We start from the raw sequence: 16,411 nt of genomic DNA on the forward strand, positions 1-16,411 counted from the left end.
GTGGTTGTAGTGGAACTGAAAATGGAGGTGGTGGTGGCGGGGGGGGGGGCTTTGGTGCTCCCGAGGCATTAATGCCAGGGGTTATCCTCGAAAACACTCGGATGAAAGGGGGGGGGGGGGGGTCCAGGGGGAAGAGAACAAGGGTCCTTGCAAACCACCTGACCTCACCTCGCTTTTTCTAACCTCCGAAGACTTCCCCCGCCCCACCGAGGCTTGGGGGACCCCCTGATAGGCGGCAATAAATAGATTCTTTCTCTAACATGTCTAATCCAGCTAAATAGCAACAAATCCTATTAGGCCATGAATCATAAATCCTTCCTTGCCACCTTACCCCCTCCTCCGGGTCTGGAAGCCGGTTTCCCTCCTAATAAAGATTCAGCCACATGTTCGCTCATATCGTAACACTTTTGAACCGAATGTGGATTGACCGAACTCGTTGGAAACCTGTGAGACAACAGCTGGGTCTCCACTGCGAATGTGCGCAAAACTTTGTCGATATTCCGCTCATGTCTCAGTAGCGATGTTTCCACTAATAATAACGCAATAATGCGTTTCTTGTTTATTTAGTTTGTTTGCGTGATAACAAGTCATTTAAAAACATGCCGCGACATGATCCTCCAACCGCTTCCTGTCGTCTTCTCCGTGGTGTGCACCAGTGGAAACATCCCGTTGTTGGTCTTGTGACTCGTGATGAAAAAAAAAAAAAAAATGCTGTGCAAATTAAACCAATTTCAGTACAGCCAAAAAAACCGCCTCATTCTAGCTTACAAAACTTGACAACAAAGTTGTTGTTGTTGTTTTTAATTGCAGTGTTTCCATTAAGCAAATTGATCTTCAAAATGTGAAATGCAAAGAGGGAAACTATGAAGAAATGATTACAGTATAAAAGGTAATATATATACAGTATATATATCTATTGGTTCTACAGTTACGTCTGACTGTGCGTGGCAGTTTTTGTCTTTTTTTGATTGACTTTGTTTTGTTTTGGACAATTATCCCCTGCGGTTTTGGATGCTCTGCAGCTGGCCTTACTGTTTTTCTACTTTAGGATAGTTTTTACGATGCATAACCGTGGCAACCATTTGTTGTTGTTTTTTTTTTTTTACATCTGGAATCAGATGACTGGCATCCTAAAATGTAAAATTTCAGTCTTTTTTTTTCTCCAGTTTGCAACTGTTACATTTCTCCTCAGTACTACTTAAATACTCAAATGTCAACGTAGTCCATCTGAATAATGAGACAGATTAAGTTAAAGAGACATGTTCTAGTTGTTGCTGTAATTAACTTCAGTATTCCACCTCAGTTTGCAGAAGTAATTTTTTTCTTCTTTTCAGTCCAGATGAAGTACTTCCAGAGCCTTAATTATCTCTAATCTGTAATAAGAGACAGGTGTGGGAGTGCATTTGCAGTTGATGGGTCTGACTGGTTTTAAATCCTGGATGTGGTCTAATGGCTAGCTGCATCTTAAGTCCTTACATCAGGACTGAAGTCAGCGCCAGACCACCAACTTAGCAACCTGAATAAAAAGGAGCCAAATTAATGGGGGGGATAACACGTGAGATTATCACCAAGTAGTAAAAAAAAGAAGTTACTGGCACAGACTAGGCATGACATTTAGACCAGAAAGTCTAACATGGGGGTAATAACCACCAAATTATCCAGCGCTCCATCTCTCTAATTAGGTCCCACTTAGAGGATAACTTAACTCCACGCCCTTCTCTTTAAGCTCTGTCTCCGTCTCCGCTCTGTAACACTAAACCTCATATTTTACTAGTTTTATCTCCATGGAAACCATTGTCACACACTGATCTTTTACTGTTTTAATGCAAGCAAATCCCTCGACAGCATACATTTCTTCTTATTTTAGCGTCACTTTTATTCTGACTAAATCAGGTACTTCTAGTAAAACATGAGTTGAAGCATGAGATTTCGGAGTTTTGCATCTGGATCTCTCATCATCACTCTCGTCTTCACGCAATGTGGAGCACAGAGTCGGGAGGAATTCAGCAGTAATTAGCTCTTTTTGTTAGTTGTGCACCTCCCTGCAGTGTTTAGTCTGTGTGTTAGGACGGAGTTTTGATCTCCTCTGATTTTCTGTCTCATTAAAACAACAGGATTTGTACTGATTTTATTTCTTTTTTTCTTTGTTGTTGGATGTTGATGTTTTATAAGATTCCATTTTATTTGCCGTCGTTCTTTTGCAACTTCGCTCTTTTGCAGGTTTGAGAGTACAATGCAGCACACTTAATACTGAGCGTACAATATTTCTCGTCTTTTGTGTGCTTGCGGTCGCATACATCAAACGGGGGCGCTGGACTTTGATGTGGCTTGGTGACTCCTAATGCTCCACGTATGTCCCGATCAGACTATTCATGGCTATTCAGTGGATACTGAATGAAAGCCTTTTGTTAAACAGCAGCATCACCCTGTATGGAAGTTTTTTTTGTTGTTGTTTTGTTTTGTTTTGTTTAGGTTTTTACAATCCAAATGAGATCATAAAAAAGCTGAGGAAACGACCTGTAAAAACATTGTATATCTGTAACTTTTATTTGACCGTTTGTCATATTAAAATCGTCCGCTACAACATGAAACTGCTGCTGCGCATGTTACACAACAGATTGTTGCTAGGTAACCAAAAAGAGTGAATGAGTTATGGTAATTGGCTTGCAATTGTGTAGCGTTTTATCAAGTACAAAGGACCCCACTACTCACACATTTAGAGTATTTTCTATTGATCTTGATCATGAATCTATCACGACAGGTATTGATATTGTTAGTCCAGCATCTTTCAGTATCGTTATTCACTTTCAGGGAGGGAATAGGTTTTGCATCCAGGCATTTCGAACATACAAAAACAACAAAAAAAACTCACAGACAACGTTACAAACATACAAAGCACACAAGCAGCAATTCATAAACATATACGGTGGAATTTAAAAACTCACAAACATGGAGATCCTATTGCTGTGGGTACAAAGGAGTGCTTCCATCTGTTACTCTTGCTCCACCAGCCCGAGATCAAAGCATATTTAAGTGGATCAGTCAAAGTACACACCCAAGTCCAGTTAAGAATTAACTTGAAACGCTATATGCAAATTCTCTCCATCAAATCTGACCAAACATGAGCTATTTTCCAAAGACAAACGGTCAAAAAATAAAACAGAACAAAGTCTCTAGATGTGCAAAGCTGTTTTTTTATTTCCACTTTATTGTTATTTTTCACCTTCAGGCTATAATATCATCTGTCTTACTTATTTCAGATCCACGTTGCCATTAATCTGTTAGGATATGTCTCCAGCTTTTGTGCTTGCCACGTCACCCTCTGGCATTTCTTCACTTAAAGCAAACAGTTCTTATCTCCCAAAGATATGATGGAAAGCTGCCTAATTTTGTGAAGAACAGAGAGAAAAAGCACGTCTCTCTGACAGACCAAAGCACCAGCTATCAGGTTCATCTGTCACAGACACATCGGCGCAGAGACAAACACACTTCGGCAGTCTTTCTGGGCCCTGACCGTTGCACACTGATGTCTGAGGCTGCTTGTTTCTAAGGTTATTGCTGTGCACCATGGAAGCACAGGATATTTGACGGTCCACTGCCAAAAAGAGAGCCCGGGGCTTTTGGAGGGGGTGAGGGAATGGAGAGAGTTGCCACTGACAACTCGGAGATCTCCAAAGTGACCATCTGAAAATGAAAAAGGAGAAAACATATTAAAAACGGGAGGAGGAGGGGGTCAAGAAGAAGCCATGGGGGTAAATCAGTCACAGTTTTTTGGGGATAATTAAGAGCGGTAGCGGCTACCTAGCTTAGAGATGACTTCCACATTGGACCAGATGAAAAATAGTGTGTCTACAGAGACGGGAGCTGAGGACGGTGGTTTAATCCTGTGCATTAAAATACAGAACGCTACCCTGAACCAGAACAGTGGGAGGTATATTGGAGTCAATGTAGGGGGGAAAGTCTGAGCTCCGCCGGCTCAACCCATGTCTGCGGATCGAACCTTCTGCAACGCGAACGAACAAACACGGAGGCTCGGGGCGATGGCTAAAGACGCCTAGTCAGCAGTTGTTGCGGCACAGAGACCCGGGACTTGTTTGGTTTCTCTGCGCGCCAAATGTGCGCTGGAGTCGGCGCGGTAGACCAGACCCGCTCAGCGTTCTCGTTTTATCACACTTGTCCTCCAAACATGTGTGTGCATTTGTTTGATTTGCAGGAAGTGGGAGGAGGGCGAGGAGGGAGTTGTACAAGCATCCGAGCCCCACATGTTTTTTGTTTCCTACACATGTCCCCCCCCCCCCCCCCCCCCCCCCCCTCCTCCGCTCCCCCACCAATAACACCAGAATGTCCAAGTCACACAGAACGCAAGAAAGACAACACACATATCTCTCACTGTCGACACAGAAAAGAGCGAGGAGTGGGTGGTCAGCGTCTTTTTTTTTTCTTTCTTTTTTTTTTTCCAAATTAGGGCCTCCGCCTCTTTATGTTTGGTATTGTTTGAGTGTATTTTCCTCAAAAAAAGAAAAACCCGTGTGACCCATCGCTCTTTGATGTTTGCGTTTTATGGTCCGCGGTCAACATATTGTTTCTCGAGTCTTTTTGTCGTCCCCTTTGCCCTAATTAAGACCTCAAAGCGACTTGTTGACTCCACAGAAGACCTTATTTGGGGCGGAGGGTGGAAGCCATGTGTTTCCTTGTGTCAGCTTGGCGTGCGTGTGCGTGTGTGTGTCTGCTGCGACCGGCGCGTTGCGTGAGAGGCGTGCACGACAGCGCGGAGACGCACATGTATACAAAGCACAGGCTTTAACACAAGAATGAGGTTATTCATTTACAGCTGGAGGTGCTTTTCAATGGAGCGGAACGTCACTCCACCTGCAGACACAAGGAAAACCTACGAGCACCTCAAACACACTTACCCACTCATTTATTAGGTGTATTAATATATACTTACTGTACATATATATATATTTAACGTGCTATTTTTCATTCTCAGTGCTATAGCTGTGAGGAAAGGGCTTTAGTATCTTATGTTAGCGTTTAGCATGTTTAGCATTACTGAAACAGCACTCTCTGTGTGTATATCCTAGAGATTGTATATTTTTCTGTAACTCTAGCATGTTCCATGACACAGTTTAAAACCTCAAAATTATTTCCAGTTCCAGTGTGGAGTGTTCTGGTCAGAATGAACGCTTACTTAGTTTTTTAGATGGCGAACTTGAGTTATTACGCCACTATGTTACTTGAAAACGGTCACAAAATGACGGTATGAACCCAGTGATTTCTTGGAAAATTCATCATCCAGTAAAATTTGTTAGTGACAAGGCTTTCACACCAGCGTCTCCGAATGTCTTTCACACCAGCAGCAAAATAGTTGCACATTTTTGACCAAGGAGTGATGGTGGGATGATTTTGTTGCCACTAACTGTAGCAACGTCCTCTCAAAATTGGCAACGCTGCTTCTTTCCTGTCACAATATAAATGAACCGTCTTGACTCGCTAACTTTTAAATCCTCACTCGGTAATTGTGCCAACACTGAAGAGCATTGTTATCAGTCTGCATAATGACCGGATGCATAGTCACTGCTCATTGGTTCTGACTGATCTGAAAGAGATTTTACATTTGAGTTTCAGGGCAAATGAAACTGGAATTCGTCCAATTATGCAGCTCTGTGCAGCTTTCGTAACGCCTGATGTGTTGTACAGTCTTTTACATCACATTTTACTTTTTCCCCTTCTGTTCAGCATGAGGCTTATTGCACATACTGTACAAGTAAGCCAAACGGTCCTCTGTTGAAAAAACAAACTGAATTGCATGCAAGGAAGCCATCGTGGCATGCAAGTATGACGGCCTGTGTGTGTGTGTGTTGTTTACATCCACTAGTTTTAACTTCAGTGCTCCACAGAACCCCAGCATTGGGCTGTCTTTCGTGTTGACACAGATGTGCGGCTCTGACCTGAGGGACTTATGTTTTTTGGAACTTTTGCGGTGCAGATGGAATCTGTTTTGCTTCTCTTTCACTCTGCATAAAGTTGCAGATTTAATGCCGTGACCTACAGGTCAGGTTCAATGAGCGGGATGAGGAGGCGTTAGCTGCAGTGCGCACAGTACTTTTATCCTCATGTTGCTTAGTCACGCGTCAGACCCACATTTAATGCGTCTCGCCGTTGCACAGTTCATGAAATACCTGCAGACGCTTAAATCGCAGCAAGATATACTCAAATCGAACCCAAGTGTGCATTTACTTTTCATCTTAATTTCACACCTGAGCTCTTGCTGAGCGACGGTCTCTTGTTTTGTAACCTTATTCCGTCTCATTTTTCATCCCAGGTTATCCCATGCCCAGAGGTCTGCTGTGAAAGTCCTGCGCAGAATGCAGTACTTCGTGGCCAGGAGGAAATTTCAGGTAATATGAAAAAGAAATCCTGAGAGGGGGAAACGGAGTCAGAGGAATGGCAGATGAGAAGGTCATATTCTGAGTGGAAGCAGTGGATTATGCATGAAGAGGAAGAGGAGTGTGTTTGTGTCCAAATACTGAGCCCCACTAGAGACATTTGAGAAATAATAATAAAAAACAAGATCCAGTAAAAGTTTTCTTCTTGCAAGAACAGAGAATCTTCTTCTGAAAAATGTGACTTTATGAAAACTATTCAATGATGCCACTCTTCTGATGTCCAAATAAAAGAAACATGCACAAAAGTCTCAATATGATATAAATATCTAATTAACTGTATTACAAAAAATCATCATGTGTAAATCAGTAGCTCACTTATAAATTACATAAATCCTCTCCAATTTCCAATATGTTAGTTTAAATTTTTGTTATTTTCACAGCAATGGAGTTAAGATAATAACAGGAAACTACAGGATATTCTCTAACATTTCAACTTCCGGCAGAGGAGGTACTTACAGTATTTACAGTGTAGGGTTTCCAAATGGTCTCCAGCTAGATACTCTTGCAAAAAAAATAAAAAAGGCAAAAACATTTGTGTGACATCGTAAAGCTTTTCCTGAATTTCACTAAAGTCACTCAGGGTTTTCCTAAACCTTTGCAGAATTCACTAAGGGTTCTTGCAAATTGTTTCTGAAAACCCTTTGCATAAAATTGGGGGGGTTCAAAAGTAACTTGAGGTTTTGCTAAATTTGTGCTCTATCTTGTAAAAGTAACTCAGACTCTCCAGAACCGTCACTGGTCTAGCAAACCCTTCATAAGATCTTGCAAGTGCATCTTGGCCTTTAGCACAACTTATACAGGATCTCACAAAAACAAGTTGGGTTCCCAGAAAACATTCACTGGAACTTGCTAAAGTGACTTGGACTCTTCCAAAAACCTTAGCAGGATCTCACAAAAACAATCTTACAAATCTTACAAATATCCTTCCTTGAATTTGCTGAAGAAACCTGGAATCTTGCTAAACGTTTGTAGGCTCTCACAGTGTTTTGCTGGAACTTGCTGAAGTAACTTGGAGTTTTGTAAAAACCTTTGCCTGAATTCGCCGGAGAAACTTAGAATCTTGCAAAAACTTTTAGTTGATCTCACAAAATTAACTTGCACAAATTTCACTGGAACTTGCTAAACTTGGATCTTGTAAACTTTTCCAGAGATATTGTAGAAAGTGTCTTTTGTTATGTTTTGTCTCTTGTAGGGTTCAGTAATTCAGCATAAAGTTCTAATTTGTGAAAGAGTAGCCTGTCTGTGTTTATGGTCATAATGCATTCATCATATGAACCTATAAAACTACAGCAGTGCATGGCCCTACAGTTGTGAAACCTCCATGTATTGTTATCTTTTTCAAATCTTTAAGAAAACCCTGCAGCAACATGTGCTATTAAACATATTTATCTGTAGTAAAAGTTAGTAAAAGTTCCCTATCAGTTTCTATGGCCGTGTTTTTTTCAGGTGTTCTGCATGTTTCCAATTACGGGCTAAGTGATCTCAGCTGTACAGACTATAGTGTGTCTAGCAGGGATACCCTAAAGGGTTCACTGAGTTCATTCTGATACCCCCTGTGTCAACGTCACACCACACAAAGCTGTGAAAGGACCTTAACAGGATTGCTCTCTACATGACCATGCGCCTCTCTGTGCGCACACACACACGCCCACGCGCGCAGGCATATATGTGCACACGCATGCGTGCTCACGCACACACAAAACACACATTGAGCTCACAATGAACTCTTTGCACCCACGGGGGCTGGGGGATGTTTTCAGGGGACCGAGCAACAAGAGGTTGTGATTGACAATGGCTTTGTGTCCCACCGTGTGTGTGCGCGTGTGTTTTTCTTGTGCGTGTGCGTGTGCGGATCCGCAGCAAGCTCGGAAGCCCTATGATGTGCGAGACGTGATCGAGCAGTATTCCCAGGGTCACCTCAACATGATGGTTCGCATCAAGGAGCTGCAGAGAAGGTGGACGCCTCGACTTTGTGTTGTCCCGTTTCTTATTCTGATACCCTATAGATCTTTGCATGAATTTTTAGCATGTTTCCTCGATATTTTATAGTAAAAACAAATGTTTAAAGTCATGTAAACAATGACAAAATATATGTTGTGAGTACAGCTTACTGTCGCTCTCGTAAATATATTCAATGGGAACAGTAAAGTTCTCCTTTTTGGAAAGAAAAATGTAAAATTTCTTTACAGCAAGCATCACAATGCTGGCACTCATGATGAAAATGTAAAAAAAAAAAAAAAAAACGACACATGAAAAAGATGGCTGCTACGGGAACTTAGTCAAGTTTATTTTTAAAGCACATTTCATCAACAAGGCAGGTCAAAGTGTTTTGCAATTATGAAACAAGCAATAAACGTTACATTTTGTTAAATGCAATCATCAAAATCGTCAATCATTATTTTTCTAGAGAAATTTTGGAAAGCGTGTATTCAAGCATGATTGACAGGCCTAAGACCCTCCTCCTGACTCTGATTGGTTGTTTCTGACTGAGTGGTGTATTTCTGCAGATAGCGCTGGGAGGAGATGGAGAAGCTCCATATTTTCATGGATGAAATGTCTCATACTGTACCGACACCACACTGTGAAATTTGAACAAATATGTAAAAAGAGCAAAAAAAAAAACAGTTTTTAAAATAAAAGTTGCATACTGCAGCTTTAAAGTGAACAATCAAAAAAAATGCTTAGTGTGGTTTGAGGTCAATAATTATGGCAATGTTATTTCTTATGTTATCTTTAACCATGGCTGAATTAATAAACATCAACTAAAGTTTTATTTTTTCCGCACTTGTTTGTAAGATGGAGGATGTTTCGGCGTAATATTAAGAGACGGAATAATAATATCAATTTAAGACAAAAAAAATCCCAAAATACTTTTGGAAAACAACACAGATGAGATATAAAAGAAACAATGACCTGAGTAGTAAGAAATGTAAAAACTTTTACTGAATATGTCTTCACAGTTTTTGGCATATTTTGTTGTATCTTTAATGTTTTGATAAATGACAATGTCACTGACAATCTTTGTTAGTGATCCCATAAATGTTAAGTTTCAAACAGGAAGCCATGATAAATAAGGCAAAAGCTTGTTGACACTTTGAGTAGAGTTCAAAATAATTATTCTGATGTTTTACATTAAGTGCCAGACCGACTCATAAAAAGCTACCACTGACTGCACCACAATCGCCTATTATTAAAATAATTAGCTTAAAAGAAACAGTGAAGCGAGTTTGCTGAAGCTGTTAAATAATATGTTATTTACTCACTTCGATTTTCAGATCCCCTCTGTAGGGTAGGGAGGATTTCTACTGCACTTCATTACTGTATTTTCGTGTAAAGATGAATCGGTTTGTCTTGTGTTTCTTCCTTGTTTAACAGTTACCATAACAAGCTGTCCAGCCAGATTAATCTCAGCTGCATCTGTTTTTAACTTTTCTCTGTTTTTATCTGCTCTCCGTCAGGCTGGATGGCACCCTCGGGAAGCCAGGAATGTTTTTGCCAGGTAAACACCAAAGAAAAAGGCTGGATCTGACAGACGGACAACCATCACTCCTCACTCCACCTCTGTGTTTATAACTCACACATGCTCAAGCACCACCAGACTAAATACAAGAGAATGACAGGACCGTAATGTTTGCGCTCACGGCTGTTTGGATGTGTGTTTTTGTGTTTATAAGCGCTTGAATTTGGCTCGTTGGACCGTGTGCCGCCATTTATTGGCACCTCTGCGTAAATTCCTGTCAGACGACTTACAAACACTCGTTTGTTACATTACTTTCAAACTGTCTAAGCGGTCCCATCGGTTGCATCGACTGCTACTGGAGCTTCCTTGTCGACTAACGTCGCTGCTGACCAGAGAAAAACAAAACCTAAACTGAACAGGAGCAAAGCTAAAGGTGAAACGGTAGCTTCTTGATCCAACACGAAATGTGTTGATATGACCAAACATGCAATGCTAATAAAGTTAACAAAAATTAAAGAGTTCAGAATTTTATTTTACCCTTCCAGGGGTCTTTTTGTGGGCTCTAGTGTCCCTTATATGAATGTAGGCTGACAGGAAAGGAGGAAGTAGAGGGGGGAAGACATGCGGCAAATATCGTCGGGTCCAGGAGTCGAACCCGTGACGGCCGCGTCAAGGACTCAAGGCCTCCAAATATGGGTCGCGCTAACCCCTACGCCAGTGGTCCCCAACCTTTTTATTACCGCGGACCGGTCAAGACTTGGCAATTTTGCTGCGGCCCGGGGGGGCAGGAACCGTCAGATAATGCTTCTGCATGTTGGTGTTCCCGCTAAAGCCTTTTTTTTTTTTTTGGCCCCGATTTTCCCTTTACGACGATCTTACAACGTCCTGCAGTGAGTGCTGTGTTGAATATGTCCGATCTAAAATCGGGCACATTCAACATTATCTTGGCCCGATTATCTCAACCTTTGGGGTTTTTTTCCCTGACTGGGAGCGAGAACGCAGCCTGTTGAATGTGACAGGTAGCCAATCAGAAAGCGCCGTGACGTAAGAACAGAGGGGAATCTGAGAGTCCGGTGGACATCGGAAGTGATATGTGGAAATGTTTATTACTATATGTAAAGGCCATTTTTAGACATGTTTATTATATGTGGTTATGTTTATTCAGTTAAAGATGTTAACTACGAAAAAACATAACTCACCTCCAAATCATAGTGCAGCAAATAGAGCGGCTGCTCCCGCCATCTTTTATCAAACGCCTTTTCTTTTTTATTGCTTAAAATGAGCCACAAACTATCACTGCTGCTTCTACATCGTCATTCCGTGTTTGATTATCTAAATTCCTGTTTGGTATGTTGGGGGTTTTACAGGATTTTCTTCTGGGATGTTCATGAGTGGAATCGGTTCTTGTGTGGTGTGTTGCTCCTGCCGTGTGGCTGGACACACGAACCGACCGAACCTGTTGGACTTTTATCGGCTCTGTGGTCACAGAAGTTTGGAAAATCGTCCGACAATCCTTAAATTGTGGCGTGTGAACCAGACCTAAGACTCACAGGCTCTACTCCTCTAATCTCGTCTCGACCACTGCCCTAACGCTCTCTGACTCTGGTCGCTATGGTAACATTTACATATCCCTTCAAAATAAGACACAGATGCGCCACAAAAACGAACATTTTACTTTCGTGAAAATTTTAACTCACGATAACGACAAATCAATGGGAGCCCTGAGCTCGTTTCTCTGCAACCAGACGGTCCATCTGGGAGAGATGAGAGACAATGACACCAGAAGTGTTGCTTGAGCAAAGGGTGTTTAGTCTCTACGTGGCGAAGCAGTTTGAAGCTTCATTGCCTCATTAACGAGCCGCAGAGCGGGCTTGGAATGTGGGAATCACCTACCGGGATAAATCCATTCTCCTGTCTCTTCTCTGGGCCTTTTTCCCTTCGCAAAGAAACTTTCCAAACACATCTGATCTCTTGCTGCTTGTGGGCTCAACGTTGGCATGCAAGACGTAACCGAGAGAATCCGGTTAAAGGATTTTCAAAATAAAAGATCCTCCAGACTCAAATAATACATAAAACGTAAATTTTAATTATTTCTTGCGCGACCCGGTACCAATTGGTCCGCGGACCCGGGGTTGGGGACCACTGCCCTACGCCACCACAGCACGCCCAAGAGTTCAGAATTCTTAAAGTGAGGTTAGTGTGTTACCTGTGAGGCCGAACTCTTGCTTGCTCTTCGTTTTGTTTAAATCCAAATTAGCTAAACAAATTACTAGCTAACAGCTAATCTGGGAGGGGCTAAGACCACAGCTGACTGCTGCCATCCTGAAGATTAAATCGCCAAGGAATGATATTAGTTTATCAACGTTTTATGAACCCTTATCTACCTGTAACAGGGTATTTATCTGTGTTGTGAACCCACAAAGACAGGTGTATATATAACTGCTGAGAGCTCATTAGTTTTTGTCTTTGGCTATTTTAAGTGGTCAGTTTCTGTTGAGGATTGAGAATACAGTCAGAGAGAGAAAGACTGGGATGCACTACTGATTTATTTCAGATCATAAAACAATGTCATTAATTGTTTCAGTAACACTTTATTTGATGGTGTGTGCATAAGACTGACATGACACTGTCATAAATACGACATAACACCTCTCATAAACATGAAGGAGTCTTTAGGAATGTTTACGACTGTTGTCATGTAGAGTCTTTCAGTAACTAATGACACTTCTAATGCAAAGTTGACAATTTTAATGGACTTTTAAAGGGGGTCCTTTGCAGGCTCTAGTGTCCCTTATATGTCCCTTGGCGGTATGAGTGAATGTAATTAATTGATTTCTACAGTTCCTAAGTTTTTCAGAAATAACAAGCTGTCCTACTCAGTTATAGCCTGTGTAAGCAATCAATTATTTAATGTACTTCCTCCTACTGCCCTCCTACTCATTTCGCATGCCCTTACCTGTCATTCACTGGTGCCAAGAGATGATGGTAATTACAGTTCGGAGCCTTCCGAGCTCCATAAAAACAAATCGCAAATGCATTCTGCCTCCACATCTGCTTTCATCTCTTATGGATAAATGCCAAGGTTTATCTTGGGATTTGTCATCAAGTAACGTTAGTTAAGCTATCGAGTGTTTTCTGAATGTTTTTCCCCCCCCCCCCTTTTCTTCCAATTCACTAGGAAAGGGGGAAGATAAAGAGTACCCAACCATTGGAGCACGCATGATCAGAATGGAAGATAAGGTAGGCACGCCACAGTGTGCGTGTTTTGACTTTAAGCGAGACTGATCAGATTACTTTGGGTGTTCAGGAGCGGAGAACTAATTTGATTTTGCCATCTTGTCGATGCTGTCGGACGAGTGAGTGTGGTGGAGTTTTATGTCGTGACCTTACCGGCATTTGTCACTCATTATTATTTTTTCTTAACTTGTTGTGTCACATTGGTCCACCCATTCTGCTGTTGTAAGAATTATATGCTTAATTTTGCTACATAGATGACCAGATCTTAACTGAAGCTAAAGAGTGAGGAGCTTTTGCAGCGAGGCATAACCAAAACACAGCGGCTGCTTTTGCAGGAAGAGAGTGAATTGTGATGTCACCGCTGCTTGAGACGACCTGTTAAGTGGACGATGCTTTCTCTATGGCAAACCTGAAGAATACTAACCGAGGTGGAGGGAACACGTGGGATGATAATATTAGGCTATAAAGTAAGACTTCTCAAGTGGACCTGATAGTGGATGAGAGGAACTCAGGAAGGAGGAGAGAAAATGCCCTGGACTTCATCCAGCGCGTGAACCAGCCAAGTAGGAAGATTAGATCTTGTCTGGATTGTAGCAAGTAGTCTAAGCAAAAGATATTAGCCGCCCGTTAATAAAGGAGGAAGTTGGTGTTTGCCCAGCCCAACGTTGTTTTGGATATCAGATATCAACATTGGGGCTTCGAGCTGCTCTTGAGAACACCATGCATCAGTCTTCATGAAACTATATCGCAACACAGAAGGAGGGACATTAGGAGAGGATGTATACATAAAGTATGACTGTTTGCTCACTAAAGAAACAACAATGATTTAGCTGTTTTTATTACTATTGAGGAGTTTTACTTCTTGGAACATAAAAAGGCGAACTGTCCTTACTTTTTATCCGACTCTCCAGACTAAGGCCGCCGTTGTCCTCCTATAGATGTCGAGCCTTTAAACTCGAATTTAAACTAAATCTGCCTATATCCCAACTTTCTGATTTTTTTTTTCAGGATTCTAAAATCTGAAATAAATATAAATATTCATCTGAAGCAATATTTGGTTGACAATAATATCTTAAGTGAAGATGTGTCTGGCTTTAACTCTGGCATTGTGAAATGAGCTGTTCTTGAACAGACTTACTGATAATTGGTTGAGTAATTAACCTTCATGCAGTTTTAGAGGCTCTATTTAAACCTGTGCTATTTTACTTTGTTATTATTAACATTGGGATCACCGTGTCTCTTCAGTTTGAGCGCGCCTTTATGCTGATGACACCGTCGTATTTTGCTCATGTGGTTGTGCTCTGTGGAGCGAGTTGATAAGCTTGTATTCGCCTGCCAGCTCCAGCAGGCGTCACTATTTGAATTAATACTTGTTCTTAATTGTATTAAAGCTAAATTAATGTTGCTCCCAAACCTCTAGATAGCATTTGTGGTTTTGCACGCGGAGGAGATGCTAACTTAAGAACATTTCCCTAGAAATATTAGGGGATTTGGCTGGATGACAACCTTACGTCAAGATTGCATGTCAAACATTTGATAAAATATCAGATGGTTATATTGAGCGCCGTCTTATTTATGACAAAAAGCAAATAGACTGTCAAGGCTATTATTTTAATAGTTACAGTTTTACTGTACTTCAAAATCTGGGCGTCCAGCCAAACCGGTATGGTTTTAGGAGCTCTTCCCTTTTTATTGCTTTTACAACAAAACAAATGTAATAATGTCAAAGTGAAAACTGATTTCTAGAAAATGACAATTAAATAAAAATATGCAACATGAAAACCATCCCATGACTTTTCAGTAACATTTTCTCTGATTTGCTTTGTGTTCTTTTGTTTTCATGCTTTAATGACAAGCAGGAATACTGATTGACCAGTGATTAACTCTATGCATTACTCTGCATTACAGCCAGGACACAGCCACTGCACTCAAGTGACCTCCATTCCACTCACTGTGAGATTAGTAGCACCAGTCGGCTGGACCTTTGTTTAATTAGGTCAGTCACTTTAAATGGTGTAAATATATATGCAATCATGTATTTTATGTCACTTTTTTTTTTTTATTTAAGTTTCATTATGTTTGTAAAAAATCAGTTTCCACTTTAACATCAAAGGTTTCTTTGTATATTTTTATTGTCAAATAGGCCAAATTTGATTGTTCACGATTAATTTGTCAAAGGAATAAAAAAGGTAAAACATTCGATGTTCATTCGATCCTGTATTTGAGTTCATTCTTAACACATTTTACTTAGATTATTTATTTAATCTTTACAGTAAGTGAAAGCTTAATGTTTTTGTGTTTGAAGGAGCATCTTAAGCTTTTACATAGACTGTCTGTGACTCCATAAGACGGACATTTCACCTGTATGCTGACTGATCTGATTTCTCCTGTTTACTCTAAGTCTGCTGCGTTGCTGCTTATTCCGTTTTCTCTCGTGGTTCTGATGTTTTGAATGTAAGGCTCACCTCAACATGAGGTTATTCTGAGGTGAAAACAATTCCTATACAATAGAACAATGCATTCTGCAGCCATTCAAGTTGGCCAGCTCAGGATTTCCCTCACTTTCCTGGATACGGTAAGGTAAATACCTTACCGTCTCTATGCGCCCATTACCACGGCTGTTTGCATGCGTTAGTCATTCCCAGACGTCTTTGTTTTGGAGGGAGGACTAATGATCTTGAACCGATGTACATTGAAAGCCCTGAAGACCTCCCTCAGACTGTGTCACAGCCCACTGGTGTTGGCCGTCATGTTGTAATCACGGTCTCCCGATTGGGAACACAAACCTGTGTTTAGAAGCTACCTAAGACACTGCACCTCCCGTTTCACCTCCTTCATCCTCGCCTTCGATCCGGACATGAAGCCAGCATAATTTCAAAACAAACGGGTAAATTTAGGAACATTATCTTTTAAAAAAAAAAAAAAAAAAAAAAGACTTCTAATCAGAGCTTCATTTGTTTTGGTGCCACAACCGGCTTTCACAAAGTGTAACGCTAAAACAGCTGCAAGAATCTGTCAGCCATAAAACCTTCATAATTACTGTTTTCCTCTGGAGTGCCCACCCACTGCCCGTCTTTCGTTTCTGCTCATGTGAATTTCTTGTTTTGATGGTCCTATGGGGGGGGGGGACACACCTGTTACACAGATGGGAGGGGGGGTCCTTTTCTCCTTTGGGCAGCAGGTGTACGAACCTATTGACCCATGTCTCCATCTACACTGTAAAAAATAAGTGGACAAAACCAACATGTTAATGTTAATAGACCAG

The 16,411-nt window shown here is 41.1% G+C and overlaps 1 protein-coding gene across 1 annotated transcript in view; it reads left to right on the plus strand.

The window, feature by feature from the left end:
• The window catches only part of LOC116710846 (potassium voltage-gated channel subfamily KQT member 1-like), a 185,066-nt gene that overhangs the window by 94,732 nt on the left and 73,923 nt on the right, over window positions 1-16,411 (plus strand). Inside the window, exons 13-16 of the mRNA XM_032550111.1 lie at window positions 6,326-6,401; window positions 8,310-8,404; window positions 9,908-9,948; window positions 13,088-13,149. Coding sequence (XP_032406002.1) covers window positions 6,326-6,401; window positions 8,310-8,404; window positions 9,908-9,948; window positions 13,088-13,149 — 274 coding nt within the window. The remainder of the gene's footprint in view (window positions 1-6,325; window positions 6,402-8,309; window positions 8,405-9,907; window positions 9,949-13,087; window positions 13,150-16,411) is intronic.

Source organism: Xiphophorus hellerii, chromosome 2 (assembly GCF_003331165.1).
Source record: "Xiphophorus hellerii strain 12219 chromosome 2, Xiphophorus_hellerii-4.1, whole genome shotgun sequence".
NCBI classification, from domain to species: Eukaryota; Metazoa; Chordata; class Actinopteri; order Cyprinodontiformes; family Poeciliidae; genus Xiphophorus; species Xiphophorus hellerii.